The sequence below is a fragment of the Manis pentadactyla genome, chromosome 4 (assembly GCF_030020395.1).
Source record: "Manis pentadactyla isolate mManPen7 chromosome 4, mManPen7.hap1, whole genome shotgun sequence".
Lineage (NCBI taxonomy): Eukaryota > Metazoa > Chordata > Mammalia > Pholidota > Manidae > Manis > Manis pentadactyla.
Genome location: NC_080022.1, coordinates 42,022,358 through 42,048,183, shown reverse-complemented (window position 1 = coordinate 42,048,183; position 25,826 = coordinate 42,022,358). Strand labels below are relative to the sequence as shown.

At 47.3% G+C, this 25,826-nt stretch overlaps 2 protein-coding genes across 11 annotated transcripts in view; one reads left to right on the top strand and one right to left on the bottom strand.

The window, feature by feature from the left end:
* The first annotated feature begins 1,754 nt into the window (after window positions 1-1,754).
* CC2D1B (coiled-coil and C2 domain containing 1B) lies at window positions 1,755-19,323 on the top strand. Of its 8 annotated transcripts, none has more exons than XM_036893224.2 (25): window positions 1,755-1,862; window positions 3,431-3,517; window positions 4,693-4,837; window positions 5,822-5,922; window positions 6,291-6,449; window positions 6,850-6,975; window positions 7,167-7,326; window positions 7,526-7,707; window positions 7,887-7,962; window positions 8,078-8,188; window positions 8,271-8,401; window positions 8,654-8,726; window positions 8,927-9,051; window positions 9,484-9,601; window positions 9,684-9,856; window positions 10,258-10,383; window positions 11,008-11,066; window positions 11,153-11,269; window positions 11,635-11,708; window positions 11,860-11,918; window positions 12,150-12,201; window positions 12,644-12,743; window positions 12,900-12,990; window positions 14,169-14,298; window positions 14,588-19,323. In XM_036893224.2, exons 2-25 carry the CDS (start codon window positions 3,452-3,454, stop codon window positions 14,593-14,595), a joined length of 2,562 nt encoding a protein of 853 aa, XP_036749119.2. In that variant the 5' UTR covers window positions 1,755-1,862; window positions 3,431-3,451; the 3' UTR covers window positions 14,596-19,323. The 8 variants fall into 8 exon arrangements, with proteins under 8 accessions (XP_036749119.2, XP_057356195.1, XP_036749121.2 ...); XM_036893226.2 differs by having other exon boundaries at window positions 1,787-1,885; window positions 7,592-7,707; XM_036893222.2 differs by having other exon boundaries at window positions 1,787-1,885.
* Window positions 19,324-19,750: 427 nt separating this feature from the next.
* ZFYVE9 (zinc finger FYVE-type containing 9) overlaps window positions 19,751-25,826 on the bottom strand; it is a 237,405-nt gene continuing 231,329 nt past the window's right edge. For all 3 annotated transcript variants that reach the window (XM_036892966.2, XM_036892968.2, XM_036892967.2), the window contains 3 exons: window positions 23,903-24,008; window positions 21,711-21,887; window positions 19,751-20,325 (listed from right to left, as the gene is read on the bottom strand). In XM_036892966.2, coding sequence (XP_036748861.2) covers window positions 20,164-20,325; window positions 21,711-21,887; window positions 23,903-24,008 — 445 coding nt within the window. In that variant the 3' untranslated portion in view covers window positions 19,751-20,163. The remainder of the gene's footprint in view (window positions 20,326-21,710; window positions 21,888-23,902; window positions 24,009-25,826) is intronic.

The window sequence follows — 25,826 nt, the reverse complement described above, 5'->3', positions numbered from 1 at the left end:
GGTTATTAGAATGCCCTTATTAAGAGAATCATCATGAAATATCTGAGTATAATAAAATATCTGCAACTAATTCTCATAGTTAAGAAAAAAATGTGTAGGTATTATATACAAATATTTATAACTACATATAATGGGCTAAGGATCAGTATCAGTATTTGAAAGCATTACACAGTAAAGAAAAGAAAAATAGGTAAATAAGTTATCCACAGAATAAGAAACATGAATGACCAACAACATGGAAACAGTAAAAAAGGTCTACAAGTCAACCTTTCACATTTATTAGAAAATCTTTCCATGATGATATGCAACAGTTGGAACCCAAATTTCCAACTGATGGGAATGTAAACTGGAACTACTGCTTTGGAGATAATTTGGGTAATAATGAGTCTGGAAAAAGAAACCCTATGTATGAGCCAGGAATTCCACTTCTAGGCAGATGCTGTAGAGAAACCCATGTGTACACCAGGAGGTGTGTTGAATGTTCATAGCGCTGTAATTATGGCAAGCCATTAGAAAAGTTATTTTCATACTATGAAATACCATACAGATATGAAAAATAATTAGATGTATAAGTATCAATGCAGATGAAGCTTACAAACAGGGTTGAGTAGAAAAAGAAATTGAAGAATATATGCCGGGGATACCAAAGATAAAATGTTACAGCTTCCAAAAAAATAACTATAGGTTGCTTCAGGATATATACCTATTAGAAATAGAAATGCTCAGGAATAATGAACGCCAAATTCAATAAAGGGCTATTGTCTCTGGGAAAGGGTTGCAACATGAGAGGGCTTTAACTGTATTGTATTTTTTTTTTTCTTAAACTTACAGTAGGTGCCTATGTTTTATGTTAATTCACACAAGAAATAGGAACCCATGCACTAGTCTAGACACTGGCGATAAGAGAACAAAACAAAAACTGCCTTTATGGAGCTTGTATTCTAGCAAATGTGAAATACTGTATATCTTTGTGTATATCTTAAATACTTCATTATACGGTAAAAAAAAATTTTATGAGAAGAAATACGGAGTGAAACTTAAATTTTAAAATGGTAAAGTCGGTTTCTTTGGGAAATCACCCAAAAAGTTTGTTCAAAAAAACTGTACGATGTTTGAAACCGCTAACTACAAAACAGTTAATTTAAACGTTTAAGGAGCTAGGAATGAGTTGCAAGATTTTAGATGGTAGCGTCTCTTGAACGACCCTCCCACGCCGTTTTACTGCCCTGCTGGGCAGGGGGTAAGAATTTGATGTTAAGCTGTCGGAAATGACTTCAGGAAGAGGTGTAGAGAGCACTGTCATATTTTAAGTATTCAGTCCGCGTTCTGATTGGAAAAAGCACATTCAGGTGCGGAATGATTTAGAAACACAGTCCCATTTTCCTAGAGAACCGATTATAAAGCACACCAACAAAGCGGTACGCGGAGAGATGCCTCCAATAGGGTGGGGCGTGTTGTAGCCCTGACCCCACGCCGAAGGGGCAGGGCGAGGATGCGAAGCTTCCTAGGCCGGGCGAACGTGCCCCCAGGACCCTCGGAGTGGGAAATATAGGGGTAAGCTTGGCGGGGTAATTGTAACTGTGCGAGAGAAGGGGGCGCACCTTCGGTATTTATACAAGCAGCGGGACCACTCCCACAACAATCCTCAGCGAGCCTCATACTACCAGCCTGCAGTCGCCTGCGCGCCGAGAAACCCAGCCTTGGGAGTCACCTGTTGGAACGCCACGCCCGCCTCGTCTTGCGCATGCGTGCCGCGCGCCTCTGTGGAGTCACGTGGTAGGGCGCGAGCCGTCTCCCGCGGGGTAGCTTCCTGTCACAGCCGCCGCCGCGGCCCGGGCGGTGCCGGGTGGGACAAGGCCCGGGTTGTTTTTGGAGCAGCCGTGAGGTATGCAGCGTACCCGTTCCCCGGTGTGGGGAGAAACAGGGTCGACCGGGTCGATGGAGGCGGCTGGGGCAGGGCAGGGCGGTGCGTCCTGCCGCGCGGGAGTGGGCCCTCCGGCCTCGCCTCCCCTGCGCTCTGCGCTGCCTCCTCCTGTGAGTCCGCGTGTGGTTCCAGCACCGATGCCGCCGCCCGGGGCTCCCGGAGCCGCAGACCTGCGTGGTTGGCCGACCTCGTTTTTCCGTGAGCCCGCTCTCTCTTCGGCCCCCGCTCAGCTGACTCCCGCATTCACCCAAGTCACCGAAAGCTGACGCTCGGAGTCACCCTGAGCGCCCCCTCCCGTGCGCCCACATCAGTTAATCTTGGAGCCCTGTTGACTTTACCCCCTAACTCTGGAATTCATCCACTTCGCTCCATCCCCAGCGCTACCCCCATCTTTCGCCAGACGGTTGCAAGACGCACACTACCGAGGCGGCTTCCAGCCTCCATTCTCCCTCCTACCTCCTTCCCTTCTGCAGCCGTTGGCATGTTTCAGAATCGCCAACCTGGCCCGTCACGTCCATTGCCCTCAAAATAGTGTCCCAACTCCTTTAGGCTTAAAGGTTTTTCTGTTTGCCCTTTGCTCACATTTTCAACTTAGCTTGTTCCTTTACTTGTCTCACACTTTATGCCCCCAGTACCTCTGGTTCTTTAGTTTCCTTGTGCAGGCTATCTCGGAACCATTATCAGGTGGTTTTCTCTGTTTGGAATCCCTTGCCCTTTCTTTCCTCCAAATTCTAAATGACTCAGCACAGACGCCACCTTCTCCAAGAAGCCTTTTCTCTGTGTGCCGCATATGTGGCCTCCCCTGGAGCAGCCCTGTGTGGGTTGTGTCCATTCGTCAACGGCTATCACCACCATTGTATCTCCAACATTTCCTGAGGGCTGAGACCGTGTCAGATTAATTCCTATTCTCCCAGTGCCAAGCACAGGGTGTGACACCCATTAGGTCCTGCAGATGCTGTGAGATCTCTAAGAGAAGCAGAATGCTGAATCAGATTTCTCCAGAAAAGAAGTGTCTCATATTCGTGCTGGCCAATGGTAGCCACTAGCTGAGGAACAAAAAAATTATATTAATTTAAAAGTTTATTTTTAAAATTCGCTAAAAATAAATTTTAATTTTAATTTTAATTTTAATGGCCACATTTGACTACCGTATTTCACAGCACAGCTTTACAGCCTTTCTGAATCCTACCTAGCCTAGGACCCACCCTGTACCTAGAGTTATTTCCCTGAATTTGACTTCCTAGGGCCCCCCCAACCTCTTGGTTTTAATCCAGATTTGGCAGTCACTTAAGTAACTCTTTGTTGTATCCACACTCCCCACTTAAACCCATGAAAGATAGTCTTCATCCCTTCCATTTCCATGTTGCTTACTTCAGTGCTACAATTAGTATTTCATCCTTTGTTAAGCATTGCCTTCTGTCTCTGATTTGGAGTTTACTAACTACCCCTTACAACAGGTAGCATTTGTAGGCTGTTTCCGTCTGAGTCTCTTCCACTGCCCACCAGACAGGTATTTAGGCTGCCAAGATGCCAGGGCCAAGACCTCGGAAGGGCCCTCATTCCAGTGGCCAGGGTGTGGCAGCTGCCAAACAGGTATGGATATAGCCTCCTTCACCCCTGGGCTAGGCTGGGGTGGGGGTCTCTAGGCAGGTTGGGCACACTGGGTCACCTGTATGGGTTTCCGCATTAGTCCAGAAGCTTTGAGAGTGCCTCCTGAAGTTGGCAGAGCCCTTCAAGACCCTCTGACTAGCCCCTTCCACATACATGTGGGAGAGGAGGCCTGAGCTCTCCTGTGTTTAAACCCAGGTATCCTCCTGCTAAGGCCACCTCCATAGTAGTGATCTGGAGGTTTCAAGAGCCAAAGTGTAGGGTGTTCTGATGGGGCCTTGATGCTCTTAGGGGTTCTTCATTTAGGTCCCCACTTTTGCTTGCCAGCCAGATGCCAGAACTTGAGGGCTGTGACCACTGGGAAAGTTTTGCTGCTTAGGGACTAGAGGGCTGTGTGGCCCAGTTGGAGGCTGAGGGGGTCAGTCTCTAATCTGCTCCCCTTATTTTTTCTGGGCCCAAGTCCTAAGATTTCTTAGTCCATTTTATTGCCTTAAAAAAGAGGCAGGTAATGGAAGGTGGGATAAAGGACATAGACTCAAGTCACAAGACCTTTATTTTAAATTCTAGCTCTGACACTTACAAGGCAGCCTGTTTCATCAGATCATGGAGATAAAAATAGGGCCTACCTTTACCTAGAGTAGTCAAATTCACGGAGACAGAAAAGAGAATGGTGGTTTCCCAGGGGCTAGAGGGGAGGAGGAAAAGGGCAGTTGTTTAGTAAGACGAAGAGTTCTCTGGGGAGGGGGTAATAGTAATGCAATGTGAATGTACTTGATGCCACAGAACTCTATACTGAAAAATAGTTAAGATAGTAATTTTCATGTTATGTGTGTCTTACCACAATTAAGAAAAAATAGAGCCTGTCTCTCAGGATTTTGAGAATTAACTAAGGTGATCATGTGGAGTGCTAAGTACAGGGCTTAGTAGCCAGGGCTCTTACTGTTGTAACAGTAATGGCAGTGGAGTCCTCCTGGGTTCTTTGTAGTGTCATCAGGGAGAGAAGTGTCTCAAAGGGTCCTGTTGTGGGCCTCAGTTTCCCTTTCTGCACACTGGACCTCAGAGTCAGTGAAGGAGCCACTGAACACCAGAGACCAGCTCTGGGGCTGGGCTGCACCCCCTGCCTCATTTTGCAGCTCCTATTAACCCCTCTCTGCTCTCAGCTGGGGCTCTTTATGGAGTTCAACCCTGAGGACATGCTGCTGGGGACGGAGGAGCCTGAGGATGATGGGGACCTGGAAGCTGAGCTGCTAGCCCTCACTGGGGAAGCAGGCACCATAGGCACAAAGCCAGCACCCAAGGGGCAGGGTGAGTCTGTGGCACTGGGCTGGCTTGGTGGTAGGGCCAGGTGGTGGAAGAGGAGAGGTTCCTCTTCTCTCAGCTGGGAAGAGCCAGCCAGATCACCTGGGCCTTCTGACATCTGTCCCTTTTGCAGCATTCCCACCAAGAGCCATCTTGGCCTGCTCACATACCCGTGTGACTTTCCTGACTACACCCTGTCTCCACCCCCATTTCAGACAATCAGCAACCTGCTTCTCAGACTGACTGAGGTCCCAGTCCTTAGCCCTAGCCAAGGCCTGGTATGGAGTAAGATCCTGGTATGGAGTAAGAGCTCAGCACAGACCAAATTAGACACATAAGAAATGCATAGACATTGTGTCTAATGAATGAATAAATGGAATTTCCCTCCCCTGAATATCTAAATCTTCCTCTCTTCTTACTGGAAACCCTCCTAGAGGACCACCTCCCATCCCATGTGCCCCTTAGTTGAGGACAGTGGTGGGGATCTGGGAAGGGGTCCACTGGGGGAACCATGGCTCTCACTTCTCTCAGTCCAAACCTGCTTTGGGGTTAGATAGCTTGTGTTTGAATATTGGGTCTGCCACTCACTGGGATTACAATATTGGGAAAATTAGTATTGGTAGTTCTCAGTTTACTCATATATAAAGTAGGAGTAACATTACCTATCTTGCAGAATCATTGTGATGCTCAAATGGACATTGAAAATCTTTACATATGTGAAAGGTATGCTTAGGGGGAGTGGATACATATGTCCATGAATAACTACTACAGCAGAAGTGCTAAGAGAGCAGCTCATTGCCTGTTGGAGGGCCCAGGAAGGTTTCCCTGCTGAGAGGCTTTCAAGCTGGGTGATAAAGGAAGAGCAGTTTTCCTGGTGGGACCTCAGCTGTGGAAGGGAAGGAGGATTTCTACCAGCACAATGGATTGAAGACCCTCCTCATGGACCTTAGAATTTTGAGTTGCCCTGACCCTCTGTGCCTTCTTCCCCAGCCCCACTGCCTATGGCCCACATTGAGAAGTTGGCAGCAGACTGTATGCGGGATGTGGAGGAGGAAGAGGAGGAAGGGCTGGAGGAAGATGCAGACTTGCTGGTGCGTCTGCTGGGCTGGTGTCCAAGGGCTCTGGTCACGCCTGTGTGGGAGGCCTGGGGTGTGTCCTGTGTGCTCTGATGGTGAGGGAGTGCCTTGCCCTTCTTGGGCCTGTTTTCATGATTAGACAGCATAAGACTACTCTCCTTTGATACCTGCTCTGAGCTCTGCACTTGGGGATTCTCAGATTTGGAGTTTTCTCTGTTTTCAAGGCTGTTCTTGGTTATACTAAAGAACTATTTTGCTAAAGGGGACTTTAGGCACAGGACTGATGTTGCGAAATAATTGCTGGGAAGGGGGTCTGTTATTGTCTTATCCGTCGTGGGCATGGCCATGAAGTTCCGAAGCTTCTGGGATTTCTGTCTCCCTAGACTGAGCTGCAGGAGGTCCTGGGTACAGATGAGAAGGCTGGACCCCTGGAAGGCAATGAGACAGCCAGCCTGGGCGGCTCTGAGGAGGAGAAGGGACAAGAAAATACTGAATCTACAGTGCAGGCAACTCTCATGACAGCTTCAGTCCCAGTGGCTCAGGTAGGTGCCAGAAGGACCCTATGTGTCCCTGTGTAACATGCACGTGGTTAGCTTGCATAGGCAGGTTGCAGGATCCCTTTCCAGGGCCCTCCAGCAGCTGTCCCAAGCAGAGACTGAGCACGAGAAACTCTGGTGGCTGGCTGGCCTCAAAGGCCTCTCTGTTCTCCCAGGCCAACCCCTGTAGCCATTTCTTGGCCTCTACAGATTGTCTGGGCCTCTGACATGGTCACTAGCCCCTCCACTGAGTCTTTGCCTCCCATCTTGAGGCTTAAAAGCCTCAAGGCTCTTCTTTCTCCTTGAATCCAAGCTCTGTTTTCTGAGGCAGCATCCTTGCAGGAAGGGGGTAGCAAGGGCCTAGTTGGCCCTGGAGTGCCCAGGCCCTAAACTGAAGTATCTACAGGCTGGAGGGTCTCGAGGACTACAGGCTCTGCTGGAGGATCGAATCCACAACTACTGGGAGGCTGTGGCTAGTGCCAAGGAGGCAGGTGAAGCAGCCAAAGCCAGACGCTGTGAGCGTGGCCTGAAGGTGGGTTGGGCCTGGTCAGACAGCAGGGCTGGAATGAGTGAGCTGAGGGCAGTGGGTAAAACATTAGGAGGCTTGGCCAGTAGAGGGGGTGCTTTCCCACTAGTCCTATGGAGGTGAAAGATCCCTGGCCTGTCTTTAAGCAGGGTCCAGGCCGAGATGACTGGCTGGGTTTCTGGTTCTTCTCTCCCTAGACTCTGGAGTCTCAGCTGGCTGCTGTGAGGAAAGGCAGGAAGATCAGTGAGGATGAGATCCCACCTCCAGTGGCCTTGGGCAAGAAGCCCATGGCCCCCCAGGAAGCAGCTAGCAGGAGCCCTGAGGAAGACTCCCCAGCTCCCCCCACCTTGAAGCCAGGTAGCTGGAGACACATCCTCCCTTGTTCACAAGGTCAGGGTCCATGGCCTGCCTCCCTGTCTTGCTATTGCCCATTATCAGGAGTTGCACTTGCCCTGAGAGGTTCTCAGGACAACCAGACCTGTGGGTGCTGGGAACCCAAGGTGTGCTCCTTCTGTGATCCTCGTGCCCTGTCTGTAGGCTTTTTGTTTCTTCATAGACAGTCTCTCCCGGCCTGAGACGAGCCTCTTGGGCAGTCCTGGTATTTCTGTCCCACATGATCCAGACTCCGACCCATGGGCGCTGCTGTCAGCCCGACAGAGAGAATACAAGGTGGCTGCCCTGAACGCCAAGCGGGCTGGAGACCTAGACCGTGCCCGAGAGCTCATGAGGATTGGGAAGGTACAACATTTGGTTCAGAGGCCATGTGTCCAATCCCTCATTCCACAGATGGGCCAGTGACCTGCTCAAGGTCATGCAGCTAAACGGGACTCAAGTGAGACTGGAAGAAACTGAAGTTTTTTCTGCCTGGGTTCTTGGGGTTCCCTGGCTTATGTCCACACCTGCTTTTTTTCCTGCAGAGATTTGGAGCCGTCCTGGAGGCCCTGGAGAAGGGGCAGCCTGTGGACCTGAGTGCTATGCCCCCAGCACCTGAGGGTCAGCATGGGGATGGTGGGGGAACCAGCCGAGACTGGAGCTGGGTTTGGGGAAGAGTTTCAGGGCTGGGGCTGGTGCGGCAATCCTACCTACACCTCTGTTCTGGGGCCTTCAGACTTGAAGCTCCTCCCACAGGCTTGTAAGGCTCCCACAGCACCCTCAGTCGTACCCCCAGTAGTGGACCAAGTGCAGCCAGTGATGGCCCCTTCCAGCCCAGCAGCCCCAGGTAGGATGGGATGGTGGAACTATGAAGTGGGGACCTAGGGAGAGGCAGGCAGAGCTGATGCCATCTCCTTCCTCCTTTTAAGTGGCCTCTGCTGAGCCACAGACAGTGCTGGATGTCCTGCAGCAGAGGCTGACCAGGTACCAGGAGGCAGGCATCCAGGCCCGGGGCAGTGGTGATGAGCGCAAGGCCCGGATGCACGAGCGCATTGCCAAGGTGGGCCCACGGCCACACAGTCCCAGCCTGTGTCAGCCTCTCTCCTTGGCTGGCTGTCCTGTATCTGCCTGTTCCCACAGCTAGCCCTGGTCTTTGAGTTTCTGTGTTTCTGTCTGTCTGTCTCTGGAGCTCTTGCTGCCAGGGGCAGTCCTCCCTCCTGGGGCTGCTTTCAGCCTTCCTCTCCTGGTCTCCCCCCGCATGGAGCCTGCAGACTGCCACCCACCACAGGTCCCTCCTGTCCTTCCCTTGCAGCAATATCAAGATGCCATCCGAGCACACCAAGCAGGGCGGAAAGTTGACTTTGCTGAGTTGCCTGTTCCTCCAGGTGAGTGGCTTGGCCTTGGGGGTGATGAGGAGGTCTGAGCAAGGTGCAAGGCTGGGGAGATGATCTTTCATGTATGTGCCTGCACTTTGTGGGAGCCACCCATCCCAGCAATGCCCAGGAAAACCCAGCGAGGGCCCACAGAGGCCTAGTGCTTACCTGAAACTACCTACCCCTCTCACGCGCCCATCTCTCTCTGACAGGATTCCCCCCAATCCCTGGCCTGGCGCCCCCTGCAGGCACTGAGGAGGATGTAGTGGCAGCTGCCCGGAAACTGGCCTCCTTGGCGGATACAGCCCTGGCAGAGAAAGATGGGGATGAGGACGAGGTTTGGCTGAGGGCTGGAGACTCCAGGGTTTGGTTGGGGGAAACAGCACATGAGGGGTAAGCCCAAACCCTGTTGTTGTCCCTACTAATAAGCCCAGCAAGGTAGGTAGGTATTCTTTCTTCAATTTTACAGAGAAAAAATGTGGCTAAGGGCACCCAACTAGGAATTAGCAGAGCTAGAGTCAAACCAAGGTCTTTCTGACTCCAGAGCCCAGGTTTGATCCCCCTTACCCTGCTGTCTTCTGTTGGGGAGGTTAGCTCAGAGAGCTTTTGAGGCTTCTAGCTCAGATTCTCTAGAGCCCACAAGGGGAAACCATTTATCTCCGATCACACAGTGAGTTAGTACAGCCTTAGGAAGAGAGCCCGAGTCTGGGAGCTGCCAAGGCCAAGGTGGGGAACAGATTCCTTGGGACAGCCTCCTGGGCACTTGCAGGATGAGCCCCCAGCCCGGGCCCCAGTTGCCAAGAAGCCAGCACAGCCGCTGGTCCCTTCATCCCGGCCCCTGCCTGAGCCCAAGGCCTCAAGTTCTAAGGAGCCACTGAGTTCCTCTGGTGAGTTGGGGAGAAGAGGCTGGAGGACTGAAGCATCTGGTGAGGGGCAGGCATGGCTCTAAGCGGTGTCCTCCTTTCTCAGCGCGGGAGCAGCTAGCACTTCTAGAGGCACGGAAACAGCAGTACCAGCGGGCAGCCCTGCAGGCCAAGCGTGCCCAGGACCTGGAGCAGGCCAAGGCCCATCTGCGGGTGGCCAAATGCCTTGAGGCTCAGATCACCCAGGTCCAAGCTGGCCAACCTGTGGACCTCTCCAAGGTGAGTCTCACCTGGTGAAGCAGCAGGCCTTTTCAGGCAGAGGCATGTGGTAGGCTTGATGGGCAGGGATGTAAATGAGGCAGCTTCTTAGAGAAGGCAGAACTTGGATAGGACATACTGATAGCTGGGAAAGAGCCTTATGCTTATGCATGCATCTCTCTATCCCATGGCCCCAAAGAGGTCAGGGAAGGCCAAGTGAGCTGCCTGTGGTCAGAGATGACAAGGCAGGACAAGGCCAGTAGAAAGCAGAGCATTGTAGCAGCCTGGATAGAATGGGGGCAGTGAGTTTCCATCACTGGAGGTTAGTAGAAACTGGAAAAACATTTGGTTTGGATTCCTGCGTGAGGCTCTGTAAAGAAGTAATCTCTTGGGGCCCCTGGGGGGGCTTGTGACCTGGGCAGGTACCTTCACCCTTGACGGACGAGGAGGGTGACTTCATCCTCATTCACCATGAGGACCTGAGACTCTCCCAGAAAGCTGAAGAGGTGTATGCCCAGCTACAAAAAATGCTTCTTGAGCAACATGAGGTCAGTAGACTGCACGTGTATCCTCCCCTTTCCGTGCCCACACCTTCCCTTTGGGGAAAGGCATGGGGCTCAGACCAGGTAGGCCTGGATTCTAATTCTGGCTGTTCAGCTTACTGGCTATGTGACCTTGGGCAAGCCACTTTTCTTCTCTGAACCATATTTCCTTATGTGTAAAGTGGATGATTAATTCCCTTCTTTCAGGGTGGTTATGAAGTTCAAAGAACCGAATGGAGGGAAAAGTACTTTGAAGATAGGAGGAAGAAGTGTTAGGGGAGACAGATAAATAATGCATATATACAATTACTTACCCATGTTTGTGTATGTGTGTATTTACATTAACTGCTGTCTGGGAGTCTGCCTTTTGAAGTGATGTTTCTGGCAGGTTTTGAAGAATAGGAGTTTGCTAAGTGAATTTTGGGGTATGGCTGTCCTCAGGAGAGAAAGCAACAGAAACTTAAGCAGAAAAGTATGATAGGAGGAGTTGGGAACAGTGATCTTGGGGTATGGGTTAGGGAAGAAGGGTGAGGCTATAGAAAGTTGGGGCTTTCAGAAGTCAGGCCTCCAGTGCCAACCTAGACAGGTTCTGCTCTGGGCTCTGGAGTCACTCTGAGCCCCCGTTTTCAGAAGTGTCTGCTGTTCTCCAAGCAGTTCATGCACCAGGGCAATGTGGCCGAGACTGCCCGGTAAGTGAAAGGGCTGGGGCTTGGGCTTATGGGGTAGGGAGCAGAAAATAAGCCCTGCCATGCTGACATGTGCCCATCCCTCTCAGGTTTGAGAAGCTTGCTCAGGACCGCAAGCAGCAGCTTGAGATCCTGCAGCTGGCCCAGGCCCAGGGCCTTGACCCTCCCAGCCACCACTTTGAGTTGAAGACATTCCAGACTGTGAGGTACCAAAGTCTAAGGGAGACAGTAGCCCCAGGCAGGGATGGGGCAAGAGGCTGGAGACATAGGCCCCTTTAGCAGCTTCCCAGGCTTGGCCCTGCTGTAGACACCAAGGCTGAGATGTAATAGGACATGGTGCCTGCCTGTGAGGAGTTCAGAGCTGTGTGGTGACTGGAAGTTCTCACCTGGGGGCTCAAGGACCAAGGTCTGTGTGCCGGCTCTGCCTCTGCGGGCCCAGATAAGCTTTGCCTTCCTGAGCCCACTCTCCTCCCAGCCACCATCTGGCTAGGCAGGCAGGCACTAGAAGGGGGGACTTTTTTCCATTGCTGTCCTTTACTTTGTGCTCTTTCTCCTTGCTTCATGGCTATAGGATCTTCTCAGAACTCAACAGCACAGAAATGCACCTGATCATTGTCCGGGGAATGAACCTCCCAGCCCCTCCAGGTAGCCTTAGGGCCAGCCTTCTCCAGGAGACTAGTGGCCAGCCACTCCACCCCCAGCCAGTAAAGAGGCACTGGCTCTATGGCTCTGTCCACATCAGGTGCTGGGCTCCTGGCTACTTCCTGTTACCCTAACTCCCATTTCTCCTTCATAGGGGTGACCCCTGATGACTTGGATGCCTTTGTGCGGTTTGAGTTCCACTACCCTAACTCGGTGAGGTTCAGGCAGGGGTAGGATCTTGCGAATCCCGTTCCCCTTCCAGGACCTTGTGTTTACCTTCTCCCCATCCCTGGGAGGTCTATCTACAGGGAGGAGTTTGAAGACCTCTGGGCCCACTCCCTACAAGTGTCACTTCCCTCAACACTGACTTAGCTTAGAGTTCCTAGCCCTATATATCTCTCTTTTTTCAAGCTGTCCTTGACTTCTCGCTTCTTACTGCTTTAGGACCAGGCTCAAAAAAGCAAAACAGCTGTGGTGAAGAACACAAACTCTCCAGGTGAGGGCTGCTTTCTCTTTTCTCACTCTGATATATGTGGGCAGCTCTTGTGTTTTCAAAGTGCTTTCAGATCTGTTGCCTTACCTGGTCTACTCAACCTGGGAGATAAAGGCAGGTATTACCACTCCTGTATTATAAATGGGGGAACTGAGGCTCAGAGAGGTAAAGGGACTTGCTGAAGATTAGTGGTGGAAATGGGACCTCACTCCAGATTCCAGGTCTTTCCAACACTTGTGTATAATTTCTGTCTGTCAAGCGTATGAATACTGGCCGAGTGGACTTCAAAGCCAGGACCTAGACTCCCTACCATCCTCTGGTGGCAGCCACTCTGAATTGCAGGCAGTGAGATCAAGCTGGGAGGCCAGTCCTGGGCCTCTTCTTTCCACTTCCTTAAGAAGTTTGTGGGAGCCAAGCCCCTTCTTGTCTTTTCCACCTCCTGCAGAATTTGAACAGCTCTTCAAACTAAACATCAACCGAAACCATCGGAGCTTCAGGAGAGTGATCCAAAGCAAAGGAATCAAGTTTGAAATCTTCCACAAAGGGTGAGGTGCAGCTGTCTGTCGTACTGCTCAGGTGGGCTGAGCGGAAGGGTGACCTCTCTTGCTGCGGCTGCCCTTGCTACAACTCTGTTTTCCCTGATCACTGGGGCCCGCCAGCTCATTCCTGCCTACCCTGAATGCTGACTCTTGGCTCCCCAGATCCTTCTTCAGAAGTGACAAGCTGGTCGGTACAGCCCACCTGAAACTAGAGCGGCTGGAGAATGAATGTGAGATCAGAGAGATTGTGGAGGTAGGGTGGGCAAATCGGAGGACTTGGCAAGTGAAGAGCCAAGGTTAATTGACCATCAGTCCCTATGGTAGTTTATTTGTGTCTAAAAATACTGGTTAGCATGCTTCAAAGTAAGTCGTCTATTCCCATTTCAAATACAAAGAGATTCAGTGGAACTGAGAAAATTTCATATTGCCACCCAGGCAGGAAGTAGCTGTACTCTTTGTACAGGACTCGGCCACTCAAGTTTCCAGTGATGGGTCAGAGGGCCCTTGAGGTATCTGTCTATTGTGTCAGCTTGGCACACACAAATTCCTAGGTTTTGGTGGGCCAAGTTTTATTTGGGGCAGTTTCCTGGCAACATGATAAAGTGGAACAAGCCCTGGACATAAAGTTGATGTATTTCCAGACCAGGAACCCAGCAGAACACAGCCAGTCTGTGTTTAGAAATCAGTCCCAGATAGACAGCTCCTTAAGCTTCCATGAACTCATGGAATTTCACAGGCAGGGACTTTGAGCTTGTGTCTGGCAGATGAGAAAACAGGTCCAGTGAGGAGAAAGGTGTTACCCAAGTTCATACATTGTGTCCCTGGCAGGGCTCGGCTCAGACCTTGCTGATGCCTTGGTAGGCTGAGATTTTCCCCACTGTTGTGTGCCTGTGCCCATCCTGTCTGTGGGAGTTGTTCTCAAGTAGGGCCTGCTCTGCATTGCCCCCCCCCCCCCCCCGCCACCAACAGTGGTCGAACTTCTCAAACCTATAGCACTGGTTTGCACTCCAGCTGCCCCCTTTCCAGGCCTGGCCCTGTCATGTGGTGGCTGTGTGACTTTATCATCTACTTCTCACTGGGCCACCTGTGTGGGTGAGAGTTTGGGCTTAGTGGTTTTAAGGCTGCCCCCTGAACCAGAGCATTTTTTCCAGGAGTTGTCGTGGGAAAACTGAGTGAACAGAGCTCCCGGTTTCTCATCTTAACTCAGAGCATTGATCCTTATTTGGATTTGTGTATTACTTTTAAAATAAAACTTCCCTAAAATCACCACCACCAAAAAGCAGGGTAGGCAGGGTTGTCATGAAATAGATGCCCCTGTATTGACCCTGTAGGAAGCCTTAGCTCCTCTCATTCCTTACCTGTGAGCATAGGGAACTGTCTGTCCCCAACCCCCACCACTCAGTTACATCTCCCTCTCTGTGGTCTTCACAGGTCCTGGATGGAAGGAAACCCACTGGGGGCAAACTGGAGATTAAGGTGAGGCTGCGGGAGCCTCTGAGTGGCCAAGAAATGCAGATGGTCACCGAGAACTGGCTGGTCCTGGAGCCCAGGGGCCTCAGAGGTGGGCAGCTCTCTGGGCCCTCAGAACCTCTGCCCCCTGCTCAGGCCCCAAAGGGACCCCTCCAGTACTCATTTCATAGCTGGAGAGAAAGCCTAGGAATTTCTCATCTGTGAAGACCATTAAGAGGCAAAACTTTTAGGTAGGGCTTGGGCTGCTTTTCTCATGATCCTCAATAGAACTGAGGAGGGAAATTAACCTTACCAGATCTATCTTCAGGAAATCTTTCCTAAACTCTATATATTCATGGCAGTTTAGATTGACTTCCTGTGCTTTGTGCCCTTGTGTGCAGATGGTTAATGTCTGCAGAGGAGTCAGGCCAGTGGCCTTGTGCAGGAGCACACTCTTCCTGCTTTGCTGACTATAGAAGCCCTTGCACGTAAGGGAGCTGCTGCTACTCAAGCACCAAAGACCTGTTCAGTACGTGCATTACTGACCACAGCCCTGATCTTTCCTGTTGCTGGCCCCTCTGTCCAAGCAAGCTGGATTCCAGGACGGACCCACACCCCCAGTGCCCCCCACCTCCTTGCTCTGGGTGAAAGCCCGGAGAGCCTCATTCCTCTGTGGTGTGGAGTCTTGCAGCCCCTTAACCCGTGTATACCAACTGTGTGCAGCTTACCCAGCCCCCAGTTGCAGCATTTCTGGATGTGCCTTTAAAAGATAGACCTGTAGGGATAGAGAACTTGATGGTGATCAGGAAAGCCCCCTGCTGGGGGGGGGGCAGGGTTCTGTGACTCCAGTTGGTCACTGGTGGCCTATTCCACACAGCTTGGTCTATCACGCCGTGCCTGTGCAGCTCTGCCCTGGCCTCCCTGCTTCCCAGTGCTCTCAGTGGAAGAGGGACTGTAGTGGGCAGGAAGGGAAAGGCAACTTATATCTTGGGTTTGGTTCATAAATCTGAGACTAAAAGACTGTTAACTAGAGGAAAAAATATATATATAAATATATATATATATACACACACATATATAATTTCATGTAGCTGTTTTTATTTAACAAACTAGGTCTAATTCATTATAGGAGTTTACACTGTACACACAGAGTAACCACCAGAGTCCTAAACTAAAGCCGTGCTCTCTGTCACCTTTTAAAAGCCAGAGCAGCAGTAAAACATTTGTTAATTGTTAACTGACAAACTGCTGCTATGGCTTCTTTTGAGAGAGGGCCAGGGACACCTTACCTCTTCAGCTGATCATCTAGGGAAGTCTTAGTTCTTTCCCAAAAAATTATTATCCTTTGGCTTTGTTTTCTGAATGGATGGAAACAATGGGGGGATTTATAATTTCAATAGATTTAATATTCAAAACTGCAATATTCTACATTTCTTGGAAATAAACTTTAACATCCCATTTTTTTCCCCTTTGCATTTGACTTTAAATTCAACAAAGCATTCCTCAAGATCGTTTTTAAAAGGCTGTTAGGGAAGCAGATACATTCAGTTTACTAGTCACTATGGTATTGCATAAGCACAGCTCAGGGATTGAGCTTTTGTGTGTGTGCCTTTTTCCAGGATAGGGCCGGACCATGCTTCCCTGCCTTTAGGAGCAGAGCTTTAGTGGGTAACAGAGCAGGATTGACTTTTTTCCAAGAGCTTTCTGGCCAATCCTACCTATCAGGGTGAACTAGCAAAATTTCCACAGATTGAGTAATTGCAGTCACATCTGTGTGTCAAACATCTAGAATGAAAAGGAGTGTTGTTAGCCTTAGCCTTCATAAGGTAGCCTAGAGCACAGAGGGGTGGCTGGCCCAACCTGTCTCCCTCTCAGGTTTGTACCCAAACCAGTGCTTACTAAGATGGTTAGGACGGTTGTGGTTATTCTCGAAGTTCCAACCAGCCCTAGGAATTTCTAAACTCAAGCCTCTGTTGAATATGCCCTATTTCAGTTTGACAGGAAGTTTTCTGTGGCTCAAAGATTACCCCTTTGCAGCCTGATCATTTCAGTCTGCTTCACTGCTCTTTGCTTTTTTGGAAAACAACCTCCAGGCTGAAGGAGGCAAGACAAAGCTGCCCACTGGACTTGGAGACGGGGGTTCTTAAAAGGCCTTTGTTGGAGCCAAGGCATGCAGGGGTCACTGGTAGTGGGAGGAGCTTGGCCAGCCACATCTTGTCTGAAGATATTTCTGAAATGCCACAACCAAACACCAGAGATTAGTGACTCACACAGCAGGCAGCTGGAAACCAGCCATGACCCAAGTAATTTAAAATTTTTAAATTCTCCAATCTGATGCAAGGCATGCTTTCTTCTGAATTAGTGAACTGAATGTGGAAGAAATTTATCTTAGAACCAGGAAGTCTTGCTCACAATTAAAGGGCAAACTATTTTTTGACTTTTTAACATTATTTTCCTTTCTTACAGCACCATTCTGAAACTTGCATTGTTGCTTACAAATTATAAGAGCTTGTTTTTCAAATACTTATGGGTAGCTACTAAAAGATCATGTTCCTTAAGTAAAGAGAGCTCATTTTAGGATGAAACTGGTAGGCTGAGACTGGAAGAGCCAGGGAATTTACACCTGGTTCAGCTACATCAGATTCTTCCCTCTCTGGGCTTCAGTTTCCCAAGCCCTAAAATTGGCATTATCATTCCTGCTCTACTCCTTAGCCCTTCTGGCTACATATACAATCCTTAAAAATCCCATTAGTGGTATTATTACAATTATTATTTTAGCATTATTATTAAAACAGAAACCACTATCAAAACTTACAGAAACACAATGTTTAGCACATGGCTTGATGTCTGAAATGCATTAAGTCATAAATTATTCCTAGATGACTAGTTATGATAGAAGTTCAGTTGGAAATTTAGGGTCCACCAGTGTTCAGGAACCATTGTGGATGAGGGAAGACACTAGATAGGAACTTTACACCAGGCAAATTCCTATAGTTCTATAGCCCTCAAGCCCATTTAGGTGCTCACAAAGCATTGGTAAAAATAAATGGAGAAAGTATATTGCTTGGCATTTGTTAAGGATTCAATAATTTTAAAAAATTTAATTTCTACTTCTCTTTAATTTATAAGAATAGTCCTCTTTATACGAATCTATACCTCAATTCTGTTCCTCTCTGTAAGAATCTCTATACCTCAATTTTTAAAGTTAACATTCTAGAAATAGTTAACTGACTTGGAAATGTGATGTGTCAGCCCTCCACTTTATATAATTCTTACAATATACAGTGTATAAAAACAAGGGAAAAAAGTAAACTATAGCCTTAGTTATTATATGCTCAATTTTACAAAGTGATTTTACTTAAAGGACATTTCATGCAGTTGAGAATGGACCTGACTGTGCAGGGCCAGAGTTTATCCTTAGAGGAAGCATTAAAAGCTTACACTGATCCAGAAGAAATCTATACATTTGGAAGATGTATTTACCCAAGCAAGAATAAATATATAACCTTTAGAGAACCAGATCCAATTCCTGTAGGAGCTCCAAATTTCTGAGGTGTATTAACACCAAGCTGGATGTTACACCCAAAATGCCTGCCCTGCTAACCAATTTCCTATGCCTGTTGGGGTAGGGGTGGGGAGCGGGGAGCGGGAGGCAGTCTCAGTATTCAGTCCTTAAAAGCTTGTGTTTTGTGGGATCTACTTTTTTTCCTCATAGTAGTTCCAAGTACCTCTGAGTCTGTGGGAAAGGTCATCAATCACAGTTCTTGCGGCCACCATCAGCAAAGCCTGTGGAGAGACCAATGTAGAATGTGGACCCCTGACGTAGTGAAAGGGGGTAAACCTAGTTAGACACACTTCAAAGACCAGGCCTTTGAGAACGTCTAGTTGCCGTAACAGCCTGTAATTGCCAAGTGCTATGCCCAACTCTAGCCACTGGGGGGCAGCCTCTCACTGTCTCGGAGGCGTGCATTAGCTTCCAGGGAATTCTTGGAGCTGTGCTTTTTACTGCAGAGGGACTGACTCCCTCCCTGGCCTGGGCTCTCAGATGGCAGTGACAAGGGACCGAGTTGCCCTCGAGCAGTGTTTTTTCAAACTGTGAGTTGTGAAATCCATTTGGTCCATGACCAGAATACATTTTAAATGAAGGAGAAAATGATTGGAAGACATTACATGTATCGTGGGTAAGCCAAATCTTGGCTGATTCCAAGGCTGCGGCAGGGTAAGCACAAAATGATCCCGGAGCATCTTGTTAGGCCAGAAAAGGAAGTGTTCAAAAAAAAATTATAGGACCTAGGAAGGGGCGCTCTTGGCCAGAGCTGAGACCATTTAAACAACCAAAATAATTAAGAGCTGTTCAAAATGGAACCCACAAGTCCTAATTAAATGAACAAAAAGGAAAGAAGAAAGAAAGGGCTTTTGCTTACAAATGACCAAGTACAACTGGTAAAGGTGGAGGGAGTGCTGGAATTGAAAAGTCACTTTGTAGCCATTGGAGTAAAAGATAAATAAGAAACATCAGTGGATGCTAAATCTAAAGGGAAATTTTGATAAGATACTTGCATCATCTGAAAGTGTGTCTACAGATACTGGTTACTCATTCCAAGGGGGTGTACAGTAGGGAAGGTGGGCACTTTCACCAGCTGATCAGAATTTACCATCGTCAGTGAGGGGCAGGTGACAAGTGACCCCAGCTGTGATGCCCTAAAGAGGACACAGCATCACTTAGGTAGAATTCTGGCCAGGAATGCATAACCTGGTTCTAAGAGGAAACACCAATCAAATTCAAAATGAGGTATTTTGTATTTAAAAATGGGGGAACCTATATTCATTCACCCAAAATATTGATGATATAAAAGTGAGTCAGGATAGCCACTTGCCTTGTCTGAGCCTAGGCTGGAAGCTCCTGGAGGGGAAAAATGTCATAATAGGATATTGGACAGATACTAAGTTAAAGTACATCAATGTTAAATAGGAAAAAAAAGTTAACTCTCCTGCAGTTGTGTAAGACAATGTTCTTATTTTTAGGAAATAAGCATTAAAATATCTAGGGGTAAACGGTCATGATGTATGCAGCTTACTCTCAAATACCTCAGTATTTAAGGGAGAGAGAAACACTGATAAAGCAAATGAGGCAAAACATTAATATGTGAATAATAGGTGGATTGAGGTAAAGCATACATAGGTTTCTTTTGTGCTTGCAACTTTCTTGGAAGTTTTAACTATTTCTCAATAAAATGTTTTAAAAATACTCTCACCATATATTATAACTAAAAATGTCTTGGGTGTATTCTGTCAGCTTTCACAATTCACTACTTGCCAACTGACTCAGGCAGATCTTGAGCAATCCTGGGCTCGGCTGTGCTATCCAAGTGACCTCATTTATACTGAATCGCCCTTCATTTGATAAAAGAAAGAATCTGTTGGGTCTCTGATTCACTTCAATGAGTAATCCAGTAAAAACAAAAAATCTAAGTGGGGCTACCTGAAGTCAGTGTGATGTAACTGTGACAAGATTATTGTGGAATTCTCCTTTTTATGTCAATTCTGTACAAAGAGTACAAGGCTGATGCTTCATTTTTTATTTCCCCTCTGCCCTCCCACCCCACCCTTAGTGATGGGTGTTACCCATTTGAGCGTTTCTGAGCACAAAGACGGTAAGTCTTCAAACAGGAGCAGACTTTTTGTCTAAACAGTAACAGAAGGGGGATTAGCTGCAAAGATAGCCTAACTGTTGTGCAGTAACAGAAGCTGCCCAGCTCTTCTTGGTGAACAATGCATAAAAGACTTAGAATTATGGAACATCTGTTCCCCGACCACCCTTTCCCTCCCCTGCCCCCAAGCCCCCACTCCCACCCCATCCCATCCCTCCATTAATAGTGTTAACAAAAGCTTAATCTTCCAGTTCTAAAGTGCAAATGATTTGGGTATGACTGCTGTTGCAACAGATCTGAACAGAAAAAAAAATGAAGTCCTTTGTTTATGCGATGTTTTCCAGAATATAAAAGGTGAGTTCCATGATGACGGGGCCCTCATTGAGCTGACAGGCCCCTCCGTGGATCACCGGCACCAAAGCGCTGTCCAGGTCGTTCATGTACTGCGAGGGAAGGGGCTGGCCGTTGCTCCCTGCTTGGTAGCCAACCTACACCACAGAGAGAAAGGGGCAGGTTACTGGACAGAGATCTCTCCAGAGGGCTATGGGCCAAGGAGACAGCAGGAAAGGCAATGTGAACACAAATTTCTCCTTTTCTTCCCTGAATTGTCATTTATCATCCTGACCATGCCACTTGGTAGCTATGAGACTTCAGGCAAGACACTTAACCTGTTAAGGCCCGTTTCCTGGGAAATAGGGGGAGGGAGGTTGGTAGGCACTACAGCGAGGTATGGCATGTCAGAAATAATACCTAACCTTTGGTTGTGAAGAGTAAAGTGATAAATACACTAGGTACAACTCCCTAAAATGGCGGGAACTGAACATTTGCTCTTCCATCCACCCATTCATCCATACATCTGAGCACTTAATTCATTCATACATCTGAGCACTTAGAAACACAGGAATTCAAAGATAAATTGCCCCTGCCCTCAAAAGGCTCACACGTTCAGAAAAATGCTTGTTGTTCAATTGTTTTATGTAAGATAATTCTCTCTCCAGTTGGGTTATCAGTGTCATTTGAGAAAGTTCCATGATACTCCTGGTGTTTTACTCTGATAAGCTTAGTACAGCATTGGGGAAGACCTTAATTAGGAAGTAAATCCTTGTTGACTGAAGACTAATCAGGAAAGGGAGCCATACACATAACCTTCCACATACTCCCTGATGGTGACACAACTGCACCTGGGCAGGAGCACCGGGACATTCACAAGGATCCGAGATCCAAAAGTAATACAGGGAGATCCAAGTGCCAGGCTATAGGACAGACAAGGAATTGGGGGGGTGAAGGGTGCATGCTGCGAATGGATCATTACTACAGACAGAATATAAAAAAGGAAAACGAAGGGAAGCCTGGCCATGGGAGACCTGAGCTGACAGGAAGTTTAATGGGGACATAGCTCTAGTCCTAGCTAACTAGCATGGGAATGCTGACAGTAAGAAAAACCTAAGAAGCAGGAGCTACAGAGGCCAGTAGTCAGATTAAGAGCAGGATATGGGACAGCTCGGGACTTGCCCTCGAAGGGTAGCAGAATGATTCCTGAAGGGTGGGGCCTGGGTGGAGTCCCAAGGGAAGCACTGACACCATTCCCACGGGCAGCAGGTCCTCACACCTCCCTTCCTTACCCCACACCAAAAAGAAAACCAAGTCCTTGAAAGACATTCAGGTAAGGAAGCCATGGTTCAAATGGTTCAGAGACACTGATAAAGCAGCACAGCCAAGTATATTACTAAGAGAAGGAAGGCCAGGATACTGCACTGGTCAGGCCAGAAGGCCCAGAGATTTAAGCTCTCTGGGTTAACACAGGAAAAGTCACACTGGAACATACTGACATTGGTCAAGGCCAGCTTCAAAGGCTACCTAAGACTCTTCTTACCTGATCTGAGTCAAGAGTTACACGTAGTCCCAGTTTAGTCATCCCATCTTCCTTCAGAAGCTTCAGGTGGGGACAGAGAGCAAGGCAAAAAGCCTTGGCAACATGTTCGGTCAATCGGCTATGATCTGCAGGATCACTCAGGCAATTGTGCTGGTCATCATTTTCTAGAAAATACACCTGTTCCCAAGTAAGAAAGACTTTGAACCTTGTGCCCAGGAGATGCAGGAAGAAGCAAGTGTGTCAGCTCACTGTGTAAGAACACCCCAAACACCTTCTTCCCCTGCAAGAAGACCTGCCCTGCCTGTCTCCCTGGTCTGGGTCACAGTCAGAATCATATGTTCTACTCAGAATTGCAAAGGGCTTACATTTTGCATTGTGTACTTATAAAAGGTAATCCTTATATGTGGACAGTTTTCTTAGGAAATTATCTTAGAATCTAAGAGAATGGGCCTTTTAGATTATGTGACCCAACCCCTTCATATTACAGATCACGCAGAAAAGGGAAGTGACTTGCTAAAGTGCATAGACATACTTAAGAGAAAGAGGCAGGGCCAAGCCCAGAATCGGAGTCTCCTGCTCCCACCACAGAGCTTTCCTGCCCCTGCTGAGGCCAGAGCTATGTCAGCGTCCTTGCACCAAGTTGAGCACTGCCCTGGGCACAGACCGAAGCACAGCAAACTTGGAACAGAGAGTCCTGAGTCCCAGTCAGAAGAGGATCATGAGCAAGTCCTTTGACTTCTTGATCCCCAATCTGCATTTGTAAAATGGGAAGCCCCCGTCCTTTCTGGTTATTGTAAAGAATAAATTATAGAAAAGCATAATATAAGAGATAGAGATATACAAATGCACAATGTTTATAAATACTATCCCCTAGCTTACTGCTCAATAAGCAGTTTACACCAAAAATACATAGGGGGAGGCCTGAAGCCCTGTACCTGGTGTGAGAGTGGCCCCATGAAGTGATGGGAAGAGCTCTGGAGTGTGAGTCAGGAGACCGAGGCCCCTGCTCTGCCAGCACCAGCATCAGGAAAGTCACAGGCCCTCTCTGAGCCTGTTTTCTCATTATGAAAACAAGATGGGCTGCTTCCCTACCTCACTGGATTACTGGGGAGCAAAAAGGAGGGAATGTAGGTCTAATGACTTACAAGTGACAAAGAGTTTTATATGTTCCAGTCTCTGCACTACTCAAAATGTGTCAAAGGGAAATTCATAACAAAGCAAGCAGCTAAGACCACTGCGCTGCAAATGAAAACATCAAGCCTGATATGAAGCATAAATTACTTGGAAGCAAAGCTCAAGAACAGGAGAACCAGGTTCTAGTCTCTTGCTATCAGAAACCAGCTATGTGAACTTGGGTAAGGCACTTAACCTCTCTTGGCCTCAGTTAACTTGGGTGTAAAATGGAAACGTTAGAAGTCACATAACTTTTTAAAAAATTAAGACTTTTAAAGCTGCAAGGAATCCTAGAGATCTTATAATTTAGTGCTCTATTTTATAGATGGGTATAAATGAAGTTCAAAAGAAATTAAGAGCCCTAGCACCTACTTGTTTATTCTCAAAGATTACTTCTTGATTTGTTTATGTCCCCATATAGGGTCCCTGCCCTGCTCCTCTCATTCCCAGATTAGCCTCTAATACAGCTTTTCAATTAAGGAACACTACAGTAGGAAAGAGCTTAGGAGTTGGCCAGATCTGGGTTTGAATCAGGCCTGTGTCATTACTTATGTGCCTTGTGCCATCTTGGACAAGTTATTTAGTCTCTGGACTTTGGTATTCTTTTTTTTTTTTTTAATGTAGGCTTTAGGATTCTTACTGGTGCAATTAGAGCTTACTTTTAAAAAACAGTATTATCTACAATAGTTTTAAATGTGAGTAAAGCTGGACTAGTCCGGCTTTCTGAAAAATATAGCAAGGATGGTATATACCATTCAGAGATGCACCCTCCTTGAACTCCAATGCAAACAAAGCTCTAAAAGCTAGCTCCTAGGAAGGAGGGGACATCAGATTGCTGGAGGCTGTACTTAGCGGCATTTCTTCCCCGTGATCTAGGATCAGACAGACCAGAGGTAATAGGAGTATAGAAGATAAACAGGTTTTTTTCTTATCCTCTTTATCAGCCCAGAATGTATCTCTAGGACTAGCAAAAAGTTATGCTCAAAGGTGGTGAAGGATGCCAAATTTCATTTCCTTACCTCTGTCCATCTGATGACTTTTCCATTTGCTTTATACTCTGATCCATGGAATATCTTCACACTTGTAATAGACTCCATGGACTTCCCATCTATAGGACTTATAACACTAAAATAGCGGTAAAGGAGAGATGAAAGCATTGCTTGAGTTAGAAGAACTCTTACCAAGTCTTGCTACTAATCACACTGGGAGCCTTGCTGAACACATCTGTCTAACACACCACAGCAAGGAGGAGCCACTGCACAAAAATGCACATAACAAAGCTCTTACGGATGGGCCTATGCACTGAAAGAATTAAAAGAACACATACTAAAAAGGAGTCATGATTCCAGGAGCTGGTTCATTTAATGTAAAGAAATTCTTTACTCAAACTTCAATATCAAGATTGACTTCATTCATTTCAAGTAAAATTATTTAAACAATATTAAGTTTAATTTCTAACTCATCAGACAACAATCCTCTCTTTTGAGAGAGGATACCTAGATACTGAGCAATAAGCGGGAAGACAGTCCATTTACACACTACAACTGAAACTGAGTTCGAGAGTCTTCTCTGCCTAGTTCTTGTCCTGTTTTCTCAGATACTGCCTATGGTACTTGTAGGAGGGACACCTGCTTGTTGTTAGTTATCTATACCTTATGGTCTTAGATTTTTAGATTATCAATTTTTTGGTCCTGATAACCATGTTCACTTCCAACTACAATAGATAATTAAATGCAAATTGATTTTGAAATGAAAGTTTCCAGTGAGGTATGGAAGATAAAGGGTTATTTGTAAAATAGGCAAATGCACTAACTGATTTAGAAATTGCTTCTTTTTGCTCAGTAATAAAAGTCATAAAAATTTCTTTTTAATCTGGTGTGTTTTGTTGTAAATGCCCCCAATCTGCCTCTGCTTCTGCTGTTCTCTCAGACTGGAAAGCCTGCTGCGTCTCAGCTATGTGGCAAGTACCTACTCATCTTACCAGATTGAACCCATGTCTCTGAAGTTCTTGAATACTGCCCTGCCACCTCTGCCAACCTTTCTCTTATCTCCACTGTATTCCACAGAGTTTTCTATGAGCAGCTGCCATACTTTGGTACACTTATTTATAACTATTCAAAATCAGACTAAGCTCCTTGTCATCAGGGACCATGTGGAATTCATTTTGTATTTTCAGGGGCCTGCATGGAGAATTACTGCCTGAAGGATGGAGAGATGGAGGGATCGATGGTAGAAAGCTTAAACCAATGAAGTATGATATATTCATTCATTCACTCATTTTTTTTTTTAAAGTACCTACTAGATGTCAGACAGTATTTTAAGTGCCAGGGATACAGCATAAGTAAACCAGACAAAACCCCCTGCCCTCATGGAGCTTACATTCCAGGGGCAAAATAATAAATAAGTAAAAATACATATTGTATGTTAGTGTTGTAAGTGCTCTTGAGAAATATAATGCAGAAAAAGGGGACAGGAAGTACTGGGGATAGGAGGGAAGAAATGTGTATGAGAAGGTTATAGTTCAGATAGGTTAGCCAGGGAAGGCCTTACTAAGAGTGACATTTTAGCAAAATCTTTAAGGCAGTGAGGGAATAACTCACATGGCTACCCAGGGGCAGAATATAAACTGAGGGAACAGTAAGCACAAAGGCCTGAGGGCAGCACACAAGAAGGCAGGTGCTGCTTCTGAGAAGTAAGAAGGTGGGCAGATTGTATAAAAGGCTATAAGGACTTTGGCTTTTACCCTGAGTGATACTGGAAGCTGGAGGTGGGTTTTGAGCAGAGAAGTGACATTGCTCTGGCTGTTGTACTAGAAACAGGATAGACTGGGGGGAAGGAGGAGGCCAAGACAGCAGTGGCAGAGGTAGTGAGAAGGAATATGGTTCTGGAAATACTCTGAAGTGAAGCTTTAGATTAGACGTAGGGTGTGAGAGAAAGAAAATT

Excerpts from the sequence above, each read along its gene's own strand:
- CC2D1B (XM_036893224.2), top strand. The coding sequence starts at position 3,452 with ATGCCAGGGCCAAGACCTCGGAAGGGCCCTCATTCCAGTGGCCAGGGT. Across the intron at positions 8,402-8,653 it reads TGCACGAGCGCATTGCCAAG|CAATATCAAGATGCCATCCG; the intron begins GTGGGCCCACGG and ends CTTCCCTTGCAG. Across the intron at positions 9,602-9,683 it reads GGAGCCACTGAGTTCCTCTG|CGCGGGAGCAGCTAGCACTT; the intron begins GTGAGTTGGGGA and ends CTCCTTTCTCAG.